Source organism: Canis lupus, chromosome 3 (assembly GCF_048164855.1).
Source record: "Canis lupus baileyi chromosome 3, mCanLup2.hap1, whole genome shotgun sequence".
NCBI classification, from domain to species: domain Eukaryota; kingdom Metazoa; phylum Chordata; class Mammalia; order Carnivora; family Canidae; genus Canis; species Canis lupus.
The window spans coordinates 40,666,876-40,681,469 of NC_132840.1; the positions used below are offsets into that span (position 1 = coordinate 40,666,876).

General features: G+C 36.7%; 1 protein-coding gene and 1 pseudogene across 1 annotated transcript in view; both read right to left on the minus strand.

Moving 5' to 3' along the window:
• Positions 1-165: 165 nt before the first annotated feature.
• Positions 166-900, minus strand: LOC140630415 (rRNA-processing protein FCF1 homolog pseudogene; annotated as a pseudogene).
• Positions 901-2,427: 1,527 nt separating this feature from the next.
• The window catches only part of TM2D1 (TM2 domain containing 1), a 40,489-nt gene continuing 28,322 nt past the window's right edge, over positions 2,428-14,594 (minus strand). Inside the window, exons 6-7 of the mRNA XM_072820510.1 lie at positions 6,949-7,078; positions 2,428-4,591 (exon numbers count right to left, since the gene is read on the minus strand). Coding sequence (XP_072676611.1) covers positions 6,968-7,078 — 111 coding nt within the window. The 3' untranslated portion in view covers positions 2,428-4,591; positions 6,949-6,967. The remainder of the gene's footprint in view (positions 4,592-6,948; positions 7,079-14,594) is intronic.

Here is a 14,594-nt window from a genome sequence, read left to right on the forward strand (position 1 = left end):
AAGAATAAATGTTATCATGGTCATCAACTCAGATACAAATGAATTAATCCAGGACTATTTGGGTACTCAGTGCTGTTTAGAATTTTTATTCATTCTTAATTAGTAACTTTTCTCATTTTCTGAATCTTCCTTTCTTTTCCTCTCAGTAGGGAAAAATAAAGACCATTGTGATTGAGCTTCTTTTATTTTTTTTTCTTCAACACAGCATCTAAAAGTGAGTATATTTAACCATATTCAGCTTGTAACAGAGCAAATGGATAAATGGAGAAATAATTCATGCTACAGCTTATTATTATATGAACGGGCAATAGAAAAGGTTGGTAGATGAAGGTAGTGGAACTCTTTTAGGAATTAGAACCAAGAGGCTCCATAATCATCTGGCATCCACTCAGTGTTGTCCCTATGGTTAACGAAATGTACCTGATGGGAACTCCAGGGATCTTTCAGATCTTTCATCTAAGGTCCCAGTCAACTGTGGCCACAATGTAAAACTTGTGAGCTACTCTCTGCACAGAAACAGTCATCTGCAAAGGTTCCTTTGTGTGTGGACAGTAATTGTTCAAATCTTAGATCCCTGGCAATCTTTAGAGTCACTGGATACTTCGGCCCCAATTTCTCAATTTCAGCCATTGTGGTCAGTTATTCGAGGGATAAGACAGTCCATCATTGACTGTACTAAGTCGAGTTTGGCTTCAATGGGAAAGTTGATAAAGTTGGTATCAACCAGGATGTGGCCCGGTGGGCCCAGCTAAATGTTATATTGGAAGAATAAGCAGGAAGGATGTTGAGAGACTTCTCTTTCCTTCAGCACACTGGCATCTTTTCTTTCTTTTTAGTTATGTCAATCTAGTCCTCTCTTTGTCTCTCATCTTTGAGACTAAGCATTCATTCCATGGTCACATATTTGCCTTCGTTTCCCCATATTCACACTGCACTCGTTTCTTCAGGGATCACCTACTTACTCCTTAAAAAGCCTCTATCTTGGGATCCCTGGGTGGCACAGCGGTTTGGCGCCTGCCTTTGGCCCAGGGCGCGATCCTGGAGACCCGGGAGAGTCCCACGTCGGGCTCCCGGTGCATGGAGCCTGCTTCTCCCTCTGCCTCTCTCTCTCTCTCTCTGTGACTATCATAAATAAATAAAAATTTAAAAAAATAAAAAAAAAGCCTCTATCTTGAAGTTTTCTGGAGGGCATTAGATAATTCAGTCCACTGTTGAACATCCTGGGCCAAACGAGTCACTTTGCTGTCCCTCCCTGATACTCATAACCAGCATCTTTTCTCCAGCAGTTGTCCTGTTTTCAAACAGCTGCTCTTCTGCAGCCTGTGGGATGTGAGGGGCAGCAATGAGCACCAGTGAGCAGTGGCCTAACTGCAGAGCAGTGGTACTTACAAGTCCCTACAGTATCTGAACCACAGTTAATCTGCACCAGGATAATTGAGGGTTGACTGCCGTTTTGTTTGAACTCTTCTCCATTACCCTAGTTAGCCAGGACTGTATATGATTATTTTTTGACTAAGAATGGCAATTCTAGAGAAAAAGAATCAAACACGTTGCTGATTTACTGGAATAACTTAAATACCAAAGAATACATAAAGGAATTACATAAGTAAATTATGATACAGGCATGGAATATTGTGCAGTCATTAAAAATAATGTTGTAAGCCATTAAAATTGTGTTGTTAAAGAATATTTATTGAAATAGAAAAATCTTTACAATGTGAAGAAGCAGGCAACAAAACAATATGGAGACTATATTATTTTTGTGAAGGAACTGATGCATGAAAAAACTGGGACATATGTAAAAATATGAACATTGTTATCTTTGGGCAGTGGGATAAGGTTTTTTCTTTGTATTTTTTTTTTAAGATCTTATTTATTTATTTGACAGAGCAAGCAAAATAGCACAAGCAGGGGCAGAGGCAGAGGGAGAAGCAGACTCCTCACTGAGCAGGGAGCACAATGTGGGACTCGATCCCAGGACCACGACCTAAGTCAAGGGCAGACACCCAACTGACTGAGTCACCCAGGTGCCCCATTTTCTTTGCACTTTTTGGTGTTTCCCAGAATTTTTGCATACTTGTATTAATTTTGTAAATAGAAAAATGCAAAATGAGAGAAAAGCAGAGGGAAGGTGCCAGAACCTGGGAATATCTACATTTAAGGTATTCGATGAGGAAGAGGAATGGACATCTCAGACTTGTACTTTTTAAGAACTAATTTTTCTTTTTGATAATTCTTGCTATTAGATCTATTTTAGCTTCCTAGCCTCCTATTAGTATTATATACTTAACCTAGCCTTGAGCATCTAGGTTAAAATAAGGGGAAAAGACTTTTTTTTAATAAAACAAAAACAAAACATACAAATCAATATTTCTTATAGTCCTAGGAATCCCATGAACAGATGCTGGCCATACACATAGCACAATCTTTGAGGTCCTAAAGAGGTCTTTTATTTTAATACAGTGTAGGTAAGAAATCCTCCTTGGTAAAGAAGTACTTCTGGAAATTGTATTAATTATTTTAGGCTTCAGTAGTTATCATTTGTAAATATTTCTTTAGACACACTGTTTCTGTAGCATTGAAAGAACCCATTCCATTCCATACTAGAGGTTTACAGGTGTTAGGAGTAACCCAAGTAGTGACCAAGCTAATCCATCTCACAATTTTGGCCACTGCTCTAAAAGCAGAGTTATCATATAAAACATCTCATACAGAGGCATCAAAATATGATTCGTACTCACAGACACTACTAACAGCCAAAATAAAATAATGCTCCATTAAAGCAAAATGAAGCAAAACAAAACTGCATTTACATGTATTACATGCATTTACATAAAAATAAATACAAGATACAGAAAAACCATTTGTTAAAAATTACATATATTAGGCAACAGAGAATTGGGCAAACTGGAAAAACTTTAGTGTTGTCATGTAAATTTAGGAAATTATAGATAAAATAAAATCTACAGGTTTAAGAATGTATTGCAAAGAGACTTTATTTCCAGATTTTATCTAAAACCCTTTTGGAATACAGCTTATATGAATAAATACTTGGAGAAGCACCTGCTTTCAAACAGACTTCCCACTAATCAACTTAATAACTAACAATCACAGCAAGAATCAAGATTACTTTTCAAGATTTGATTCCAAGTATTTCTTACATAACTGAACCTACATGGCTGTAGAAACATAAAGGCTTCAAATCTGGGCTTAGGTGATCCTGAGGTTAAACTCCAAAGCACTCTCTGCAATCAAAAGGAACTAGGAAATACTAGAAAATGGGCATCTACCAGCTAGCTTAACCATCGATAGTATAGAAATACTACAACTGTGAAAAATTGGTCCCCAGGGAACATAAGCTCCTTAAGGACAGGCATGTTCGTTTGTGTTTTGTTCACTGCTGCACCCCAGCATCTAGAACAGTGTCTCCCACAGAGTAGACACTCAGTATTTTAACTAACAAATGAATCAGAGACCATTCTTCATGTACATGAGGAGTCAATCCAATTTCATGTTATTTATTGATACTGCAAAATCTCCCACCAAATGGAGAAGCTGTTACTGAATGATGAAGATGTTATGAAGCTAACTGTACTATAACTGCATACTTTTGAATAAAATGAGTGATAAAAATTATGGTATTTCCTCCCAAGGAGTCTGGACTGAAGTAATTGTGAAATCACTATGCTTGTTACTAAAGAAAGCATGATATAACTGAGGACATAACATTTCATGTGTTTCCATCTTCTTACAACCCTCCTAAACACAGTAAGAAACCCAGTGGTAATGTACAGGGGCTGCTTCCTTCAGACACTGGTGCATCCCTGATGGCACTTGTGCCAACATCTGCCTGGCAGTGCAAACAGATGGAAGACATTAATCATGTGTTTGGTGTTCCCACCTTGTCCATCCAGCTTCAAAAATAACTGCACTGAGCTAGATGAGTCAGCAGCTGGTCTTCCAAAAGCTAGTGCATCACTCCCAAAGCAAAAAGGAAAAAGTTCACGTTTCAGAGGCCTGAATCAGCGCCAGAAGTATCCATGTAGCCTCAAGGTCTCAGACTCCCCAGTGATCTTGTGCTCCCTGGATACCAAGGCAGAGACAGATCTGCAAGCTGCAGAAAAACAGGTGGGTTCTCATACACAACTGTGGCCCCAGGCAATAGAGTAATGGTTTATGTTCACATTGTGGATTAACTGTTTTGAAGGATCAAAATGCAGAAGACAGCAGCATTCAATATTTAAGGTTTTCTTGACAATAAAGCACTAAAAAATGTGAATAAGTCATACTTTTATTTTTCAGAAGCGAAAATGGCAAGTGGCAACTTGCCTTTGGAAAGGACATTAAAGAATATCGGGGTAATAAGCTATCTCATAGAGACAGTAGCCCACGCATGACTCTATTAGCACACAGCTCTCAAAGAAAGTCCAATTAAATAAATCTCAGAATTACATGCTTTCAAGTAAAGCAACAAAACAAAAAAATATCAAGAACAACAAAAAGTGATATAGAATCCATAAAGTGGTATGTGAAGAAGAAAAAGGAAAATCTGGAAATCCACACACTGATTGAAATCAAGGGAGCCCAAATCCTAAAACAGAAAAAAGAAATACGTTAAAACACAGTATTTTAGGAGTCAAATGAGGTTACTGTAGATGCACATTTTAATGCTTCAATTTATTCAGGACATTTTTTTTTCTCTTAAAGCACTTCCATATTTGCTGTAGGAGATAACATGAATGACAGTGCAGAGATCTACCTTCTCAATGAGCTCTTCAAGTTTTAAATATCAAATCTGAGTCTGGAATCCCAATTAAAAGTTTATATAATAGACTACAGAGAATGAAATTTTTTTCTAAATTGCATTTGCTTAATTTTCCCAACATTATGGCTTAAAAACAATCTGTACAAAAAAAAATCTGTACACTTTTGAAAGAGACACAACAATTTACAGTATGAAAACAGGGCTATGTGAAACTATACAACCTTTCTTATAAAGTAGGACTAACAACTTCCAAAATGAAGATGCTTACTGCAAAATGACAGAGTTGATGGTGGACGGGGTGGAGTGGGCGGAGCAGAGCCACCAGTGGAATGTACAGAAGACCCGCATTCAACAAACAGTGTTGTACTGATTAGTTGTATCTTAGTCTCAACTTACTGAGGTCTCAATTTATCCCCTGGTAAGAAGAGGCAGGTGGATCTCTAACCTTCATTTCAGTTTTAAACCCAAAGACTCTTATAGTAAGAAAAGATCTGAAAAACTTCTTGGACAATTAGTTGAATAAATTCCTCAGATCCCAACAGGGTCTGTCACTGTTCAACTCTCATGACAATAACTATAAAATATATCCCATAATTTCTACTGTGAGAAAAGAAAAATCTACCTTACTGGCAAAGTTCATCCTCATCTCCTATTTATACATTCACAATAAAGAAAAATAAACGTCTGTTCCTTTCCTGGCCTCTAAAGTACTCTCTGAGACAGAATCAACTGAAAACCTTAGGACCATGACTCTGGCCAAAATGTCTAGCCTGTACTGGGGCACCTGGATGGCTCAGTCAGTTGGGTGTCCAGCTCTTGATTTCAGCTCAGATCATGATCTCATGGGTTGTGGGACTGAGAACCATGATGGGCTCCATGGCTGGGAGTCTGCTTGAGGAGTCTGTCCCTTTGCCCCTCCTCTGCCCTGGGGCTCACACAGGTGCTCCTCTCTCTAAAATAAATTAAAAAAAAAAAAAAAAAAAAGTCTAGCCTGTCTTTCTCTCTGCCTTCTCTCTCTGAAAATTGCACCCTACATGTTATATAGGACTTCTCCATTGCAGAGGAGATTGTACCAGGGAATCATTTTCCTGATAATCTATCAAAACCCTAAGAAAAATCTAGCATTTTTGGAAGATTATTTATTAGGATAGACTAATGTATGGCCCTGGAAATAAAAGCCTTGTAGTAGCAGGGTCTTAGAGAACCAGAGAGTTGGACAAGAAGAGTTGGATCACCTGACTTATCCAGGTGGACCACTTGTTTAAAGATTCGGCCAATTAACAATTCTTATAGGTGGGGCCAAACTTTAGGTTAGAGTAAGTATTTTATAGTCATTCAGGGTTAAGATTCAATCACCCTTCAGGTTTAAGGAAGAAGAGAAGAGAAGAGCTTTAAGGATCATACTGACCCCCAAGAAAGCATTAGAGAAGGAAAGACATGCTGTATGAAACTATCTACAACTCAGTTTCCTCATTACCATCCTATGATACTATGAACTATCTTTTTGCTTTGGTATTATCTTTTTGTGGTGAGCTCTCTCTTCCAACCATAATCTCTGCAGAGACTGAATCAGAGATGCTCAGAGGGTTGAACGTCTGCCTTTGGCTCAGGGTGTGATCCCAGAGTTCTAGGATCGAGTCGCATATCGGGCTCCTTGCATGGAGCCTGCTTCTCCTGTCTCTGCCTCTCTTTGAGTCTCTCATAAATAAATAAAATCTTTTTAAAAAAAGAAAAAAAAAAAAGAGAGACAGAGAGAGAGAGACGGAATCAGGAACTGCAGGAGCAATGAGGGTACATAAAAATGCTTTCCAAAGTCTAGAGATTGGGATCCCTGGGTGGCTCAGTGGTTTAGCGCTTGCCTTCAGCCCAGGGTGTGATCCTGGAGACCCGGGATCGAGTCCTGCGTTGGGATACCTGCATGGAGCCTGCTTCTCCCTCTGCCTGTGTCTCTGCCTCTCTCTCTCTGTGTCTCTCATGAATAAATAAATAAAATCTTAAAATAAAAATAAAAATAAAAAAAGACTAGAGACGTTTCAGGCAAATGGAGACTTGTGTTCCTAGACAGGCAAAATGAGGTTTAGAACATTAGAAGATCTCCTGAAATTTCCTATGGCTCTCAAATTTCCATAATTTTGTACAGATAATATACTATAATAAAGATTATACAGGCATATATCACTTACTGTTTCTTCTTAAAAATATTTATGGATATAGCTGTGTTTTTCTGAACGTCTCATTAGTAATACTCAGTCTTGTGAGTCTGGTTCCATAATAATCTATAATGTAACTACTTCCATCTGAAGGTCCAACAATCTAAAAAAGAAAATTTTCAAACTTATCATTTTACAAAGACATTTTCACTATACTTTGTGTTCACTCTGCTTAGTTGTTGCTAAATTATTTCAGTAGCACCAAAATACAACTTAAACTAACTCAAGCAAAAAAAAAAAAAAAAAAAAGTAACTTAGTGGCTCCTATAGCTGAAAAAAGGGTACTGGGGAAGACTACAGGATCAAGAGCTACAGGAACCAAGGCTTTAAGAACTGAAATTCCATGCCCTCTTAGGACCTTGGTCTGGCCTCTGGGCCTTTCAGCTCTTATTGCCTTCATTCTGCAGGGAGGCACTCCCACTTGGTAGCCAACAGCTCCAGATTTTTATCTTCAAAGCTCAGCAGCTCCCCACAGAAAGAAAGAAATTTTCTTCCTCAGTGTTTGTATACCAATTCCACTGAGGGACTGAGTCATCTGTATGGGTTTTATGCCTACTGCTGGACAAATTACTATAGCCAAGGGAAGAGGATTAATAGGATTGGCTAAGCCAGTCCTCGTAGGAAGTGAGGTAGTGTGACTGACAATCCTTCCAGAACCACATGGAATGGAAGAGATAGAAAAAAACAACACATGCTCATTGCAGTCATCTTGTCCACTTAATCATATTTCTAACAATCCAGTTAACATGATCTCTACAAGTTATTCTTTAAGGTAGTAATCTTCAAACTGTAGCCTTAGGAGCACACAAAGATTTACCAAGGTGTATGTGAACCCAGATGGTTTCAATGAATTTTGAGATTCTTAATTCCCATAAATACTATTTGTAAAAGTGATCCACCTGATACCAAGCTATAGCGGAAGCATCATGCTAGATCTCCTTCCTACTTCCCCCTCCTTATGGTCCTTTCTCCCACTTGATGACAGTAAACCACACCTGCCATCAAAGCACACCTGGGTCTTAAGACGGTACATTGCCTCTGATGTGCCAAACAAAGAGATAATTCAAAATACCGGACTTCAGGAAATCTCCTTTAATTAAGAGTCCAAAAATTGCTCGCTCTGCCTGGTCTTGTTCAAAAGACACATTCCCAGTAACATTTTACTTTTTTTGCTTAAAGATAATTTGCCGAATTATTTCTATAATATGTAATGTGTTCATGCTGTTTTGATCAATTGTGTATCAATAATTATAATGACAACAATCCAGTAATTTCAGAAAATTTTAAAATCTTTCCAGTTTAAGAAAAAATGACCTGCAGACTTTTCAATCATAAAAATATATTACATTAGGATAAAATTCTGTGGGAGAATGGAACTAGAAATACAAATTCAAGGAGAAAAAGAAACTATGTAAAAATCACAATGGTTAGTGAAGGGTTCATTCTTGTCTTTTTAAATGAATGATATTTAAAATTCTATGGTATTTATATTCTGTTGGATACATTTTAAAATTTGATATTACAGTTTTATTTAAATATGTCAATATTTGCAAAACAGAAATTATATCCTTTGCAACTATTTAAACTTATGATGAAAAATTTAAATGTCAACTTAAAAACATGAGGAGGGTAGGGATTTTTTTAAAAATTCTTTCAGGAGTTATACAACTAGTTTTAAGAACACTGCTGTTGCACATGCTTCGTTTTAAAAAAAGTTTAGTTTTTAAACTATTTGACAAATACTGAATTCCTACAACACTACAGGCACTGTGCTAGGCATTATACACACAGCAATGAGTTAGATACAATCTCTGCCCACAAAGAGCTTATACTAGTGAGCTATAGATTATGAATATTAATATTCAAATAACACAAAGCACTTTTGTGCTAAATACTATGTTGTATGCTGTTATGCACTTTGACTTATTTTCCAAAGATTAAATTAATTTGGCTTGACATTTATGACTGTTATTTAAGAATTTAATAAAACCTTGGGGCGCCTAGGTGGTTCAGTCAGTTAAGTGGCTGACTGTTGATTTCGGCTCTGGTCCTGATCTCGGGGTCCAGAGGCTGATCCCTGCATCAGGCTCTGTACCCCATAGGAGTCTGCTTAAAATTCTGTCCCTCCCTCTTCCTCTGCCCCTCCCCCTGCTCTCTCTCTCAAATACCTATATAAATAAATCTTTTTTAATTAAAAAAAAGAATAAAACCTTTTTAATGGTCAAGGTCCCAGAGGAAACTACTATGAGCGCTAAGCCAGGAAAAGAACGGGTAACTAGGAGTCACAACATGTTTTGAGACTATATGAGCAGAACAAAAAAAAAAGTAAAGACTAGCCTATAGAAATAAATCAAATCATATGGCAAAAAACCCTTCTAATTAGGAATATATGCACGGATTGGAACCAGGCCTTTTGTCCCATTCTCTTTTTCTTCCTTTGCTATCTCCCCTAACAACTATACTTATTCCTGTTGAAAAGAGGTATTCACGGTTGGAAATAAGGAATGTCTGATTTGGTGAGCTTTTAATAATCATGCATTTCTAATAAGCCTACCTGAGGCTCACTTGCCTCTCTTGGGAAATGAAAAACTGACTAAAACTCAATTAGGATCTAGATGTTTTACAATCTTGTAAAGTTAGTAGTTAATATGTAGAAAAATGATAAGGTGTTGTTTTGGTTTGTTTCATTCTTTCCTCTGTTCTGTAGAGAGGATAGCCCCAAAGGACAGAATTTTATTACTTGGTAATACCTGATCCAACTCTGTATCTAATTTAGCCATTTGATTACCATTCCTCTCCACTTGAACTATGTAATTGTGGCTCCTCAATAACTAGTTCTGTCATGGTAGTTCCAATCCTCCTTCCAGAGACTGGTTCAGCCTGGGCACAAAATCTCATTCTGGCCGACCACCTGTGGTGCAAGTTCACGAATGGTACATCTGTCTTTAAGAAGATACGTGTGATGGGCAGCCTGGGTGGCGCAGTAGTTTAGCACTGCCTTTAGCCCAGGGCGTAATCCTGGAGACCCGGGATCAAGTCCCACATCAGGCTCCCGGCATGGAGCCTGCTTCTCCCGCTGCCTGTGTCTCTGCCTTCTCTCTCTGTGTGTGTCTCTCATGAATAAATAAAATCTTTTTAAAAAAAGAAAAGAAGATATGTGTGAGAGGAAATGGATTTTTTTTTCTGTCTCTGAAAGTCACTATGTCTTGAAGTGATGCTAACCAAAGGACCTGAAGATGGCAGAGAGAAAGAAGGAAGGGAAAAAAGAGAAATAGGAAGGGGGGAAGGAGGGACACCTGGGTGGCTCAGAGGCTGACCATCTGCCTTTGGCACAGGGTGTGATCCAGGGATCCAGGATCGAGTCCCGCATCAGACTCCCTGCGTGGAGCCCACTTCTCCCTCTGCCTATGTCTCTGCTTCTCTCTCTCTGTGTATTATAATTTTACGATATTTCCATGAACAAAGGTACATCTGGGTAAGTGCTTGTAACTGTGGCCTAGCATTAAAGGATGTATCCATTCTCCTATTAGTATACACATCTAGTTTGATTCCAGCTTCCTGCTATCACAAACAGGCTACAACAGACAAAATCTTCACACATAACCCCTGTGGACAGCAATACAAATTTTTTAGAGTAAATGCCAAGTATTTATTTATATATTAGTTATTCAGGTGATTCTGTGAATCACCTATTAGTTTACTGTACTCATTTAACTATTAGGATTTATCTTTTCTTGTTGATTTGCAGAAATTATTTGTATATTCCACATATCAATTCCTTTTACTACCTTTTATTCAGTCTATTAAGTGTTAAGCCTGTCTATGCCTATGGCATCTTTTTAAAAACAATTTCTTAATTTTAAGGTAAACAGTTCACTCTTTTTTTCTTTATGATTTACATTTTGGGGATCTTGTTTGAAAAGACTTAACCAATCTAAGGTCATGAAGATATTTTCTTCAGTTAGCTTTATATAAAAGTTTATACCCAAAAGAACTGAATAGGGCCTTAAATAGATCATTGTACACAAATATTCATAGCAGAATGAGTCACAACAGTCCAAACGTGGGAAACCACCCAAGTGTCCATCAACACATGAACAGATAAACAAAATGTGGTAGATACATACAATAGAATATTCTTCAGCCATAAAAGGGAATGAAGTTTTAATACATGCCACAATATCAATGAACCTTGAACACATTATTTAAAATGAAATAAGCCAGACATAAAAGAACAAATATATGACTCCACTTACATGAAATATCTAGAAAAGACAAATTCACAGACAGAAAGTAGACTGAAGGTTACCAGAGATAGGGAGGTGTGGGAAAAGGGGAGTTATTGCTAAATGGGCACAGAGTTTCTGTTTGGGGCAATGAAAAGGTTTTGGAAATAGTGGTAACAGTTGTACAACACTCTGAATGTCGTTAATGCTACTGAACTGTATCTTTAAAAAAAGTTAAAATAGTAATTTTATATCATATATATTTTTTTTACCATGCCAGAAAAGTGCTTACTTTATGTGAACTTTAATATTGTAGTTTTGTTGCAATTTAAAAACTTTTGATTGTTAGTAGGAAATGTATTTTTGTTTGAATATACTTAGGTAACATCCTAATAAATTAAGTTAAAAAATGTGGTTACTAGTAAGTACTTTAGCAATAGCTTTCTAACTATGCTCCCTTATTAATGTCTTTGTCATTGAAGTCATACTGGCTTAAGTATTTCAAATTATCTTACAAATTTAAAATGTTATGAATGAATTGAGGGAAAGGACAACTAAGAACACTTTATACAACTCTATCAATGCACCCTTTTTCTATCTAATCCACTTAGAAGTTTCTCCATACGAGGAATGCAAATACTAACACTGGCAAGATTAAATCCTCTCCTAAAGACCTATTAACCAGGTGAAATAAATAAAATGACTCAACTGTCTGCAATTAGAGGACAATGATACAACATGTGTCCATCCTAGTTCTCCCCCCCAAAATAAATGTATATTCTTTTAAAACCGAAATTATAGTTTTGTGTTCACAGCTGACTTCTGCGTGTGGTTAATTTTAATACAAGGCCGTTAAAACTATCTAATTAGTCACATTTAAATTAAACACCAAAATTCCTACATAGTGCCAAAGTCATGCATTCAGACCCCCTAACTTCATTTGATTTAAACACTGGTTAGTATTAATCCTAAATAATCAATATAGGGACGCCTGGGTGGTTCAGTGGTTGAACGTCTGCTTTTGGCTCGGGACATGATCCCAGAGTCCAGGGATCGAGTCCCACATTGGGCTTCCTGCATGGAGCCTGCTTCTCCCTCTGCCTATGTCTCTGCGTCTCTCATGAATAAATAAAATCTTAAAAATAAATAACCAATATAAACATCATTCCTCAAGAAATGAATAAGATTCATACGTTTTATCTCCTGAAGAAAACAGTTTTGGGATTAGTCTCAAAACTAGTTTAAGATACTCTTTGTGGGGTGTCTGGGTGGCTCAGTCAGATAAGCACCTGCCTTTAGCTCAGGTCATGATCCCAGGGTCCTGAGATCAAGCCCTGAGTTGGACTCTGCTCAGCAAGAAGCCTGCTTCTCCCTCTCCCTGTACCCCTCCACCCCGCTCATGCTTTTTCTCGCTCTCTCTCAAATAAATAAATAAAATCTTTTTTAAAAACCAAAAACATAATAGATAAATCTTTTTAAAAATATTGTTTTTTGAACATTCCTTTAATTTACTAAATTAAATAAAAATCTGCCCACAGGTTAAGTGAACAAAGTGAAATCTATCTAGTTAAGGTCACATGACAGAGCAGAGGCTACACAATATCAGTCTCCTCAGTTTTCCAGTTTATTTCCCCAACAAATTGCACCAGGGTTAAATAAATAATACAGAGGGCTATTTGAAAGACTTGATATCTATAAAATGTCTGTTTTTTATATATTGCTGTCCTACATCTAGTGAACTATCAAGGACTTCGATCAACTTTTCTAGTACTGGTAACAGATTTAGGGTGATTACAGGTTTAGTCCTTCTTTTGAGCAATAGTATATGCATGTCACATGGCAAGGGAATAGGCTAGGTGTTGGACAAAACTGGCTTACACAGAAGTGAACTTACAACTTGAGGCTTGCTTATGCTCTAGTCTAAAAAGCCTAGGCTTGGGGATCCCTGGGTGGCGTGGCGGCTTAGTGCCTGCCTTTGGCCCCCCGTGTGATTCTGGAGTCCCAGGATTGAGTCCTGCCTCGGGCTCCCTGCATGGAGCCTGCTTCTCCCTCTGCCTGTGTCTCTGTTTCTCTCTCTCTGTGTCTCTCATGAATAAATAAATAAAATCTTAATAAAATAAAATAAAATAAAATAAAATAAAATAAAATAAAATAAAATAATAAAAACCCTAGGCTTTTAAAATTTTTAGTAAAATTCAAAGAATTTAAACAAGATAAAAATCAAGATAACTCACTTTCATTTTAAGCCTATAGTTCCCAAGGAAACATTTTACTTCTGATAATAAATGGAATCTTATCAGAACATTTTTGGGATGAGTTGGGATGTGAAGTCCTGTCCTCTACGGCAGAAGGCAGGACCTCAATTTATTATACCTGATTGGTACTCACTAAACCCATTTTCACCATGGCATAAAACTTACTATTTATAGTTTATCATCAACTTTTATTTTCTTCATTACCTCTTAGTGACTCTAGGAAATTTAGAACTTCAAGGTCCTAAAGGAAAGCAAGCACTTTAAAAACTACCTTTATTTAGCTACTCATCTTCCCTGTAATTGGTACAAAGACATACTTTTCACAAGGTATATTGCGTTCAGTTCAAATCAGCCAAAATTTTTGATGGCGTATACTATGTTTAGCATACTACTAGTGCTACAGTAAAAAAAACATTTTTTTCTAAACAAATTTACGTGTACAAAGTCAAACCTGGTGTCCAAAAGTTAAAAAAAAAAAAAAACCCACAAAGCTACTGTATAATCCTGGGCTAAAATGAATTATCTATATTAAATACCAAACTAATGAGATATTTTATAAATTTGTTAATGTCTTGAAATTATTCTGCTTTTGTGAATTTCTACTGTTCGTATTTCTTCTAGTCCCTTAAGGAGATCTACTCTGATATGTTATTAGGAATAAAAATGAAAGCAATTTCTTCTGTGATGCGTAGAATTTTTAAAAATTGTCACAAAGTACTCTGACATACTTCCTTCCAACAACTTTCTACATTCCAACTCATATTTCCATTTTCTCTCTACCCGTTTTCATCTTTCTGATTTGTGGCTATCTAGTCTCCACTCAACAGAGGAAACTTTTGTTTGGCAGATAAGTGGTTTTGGTATAGTTAAAAATGTCCAGATTGTGTGAGTGAGAAAGGAAGTTTAAATGAAATCAAAATACTCAGATTTTTTTCTGATAAATAAATTAAATATTTAATCAATCCATCATAACATATATATATAAATATATAAGCACAAAGAATGAGTGCTCTTTTAAAAGAACTCAGAACTGCCTTATAAATAACTATACATATAGTAATTATATACTACAGTTACCTATAATTGAAAGACACACATATCATTAATTTATATTTATATTAATTCTATGTATTATTTT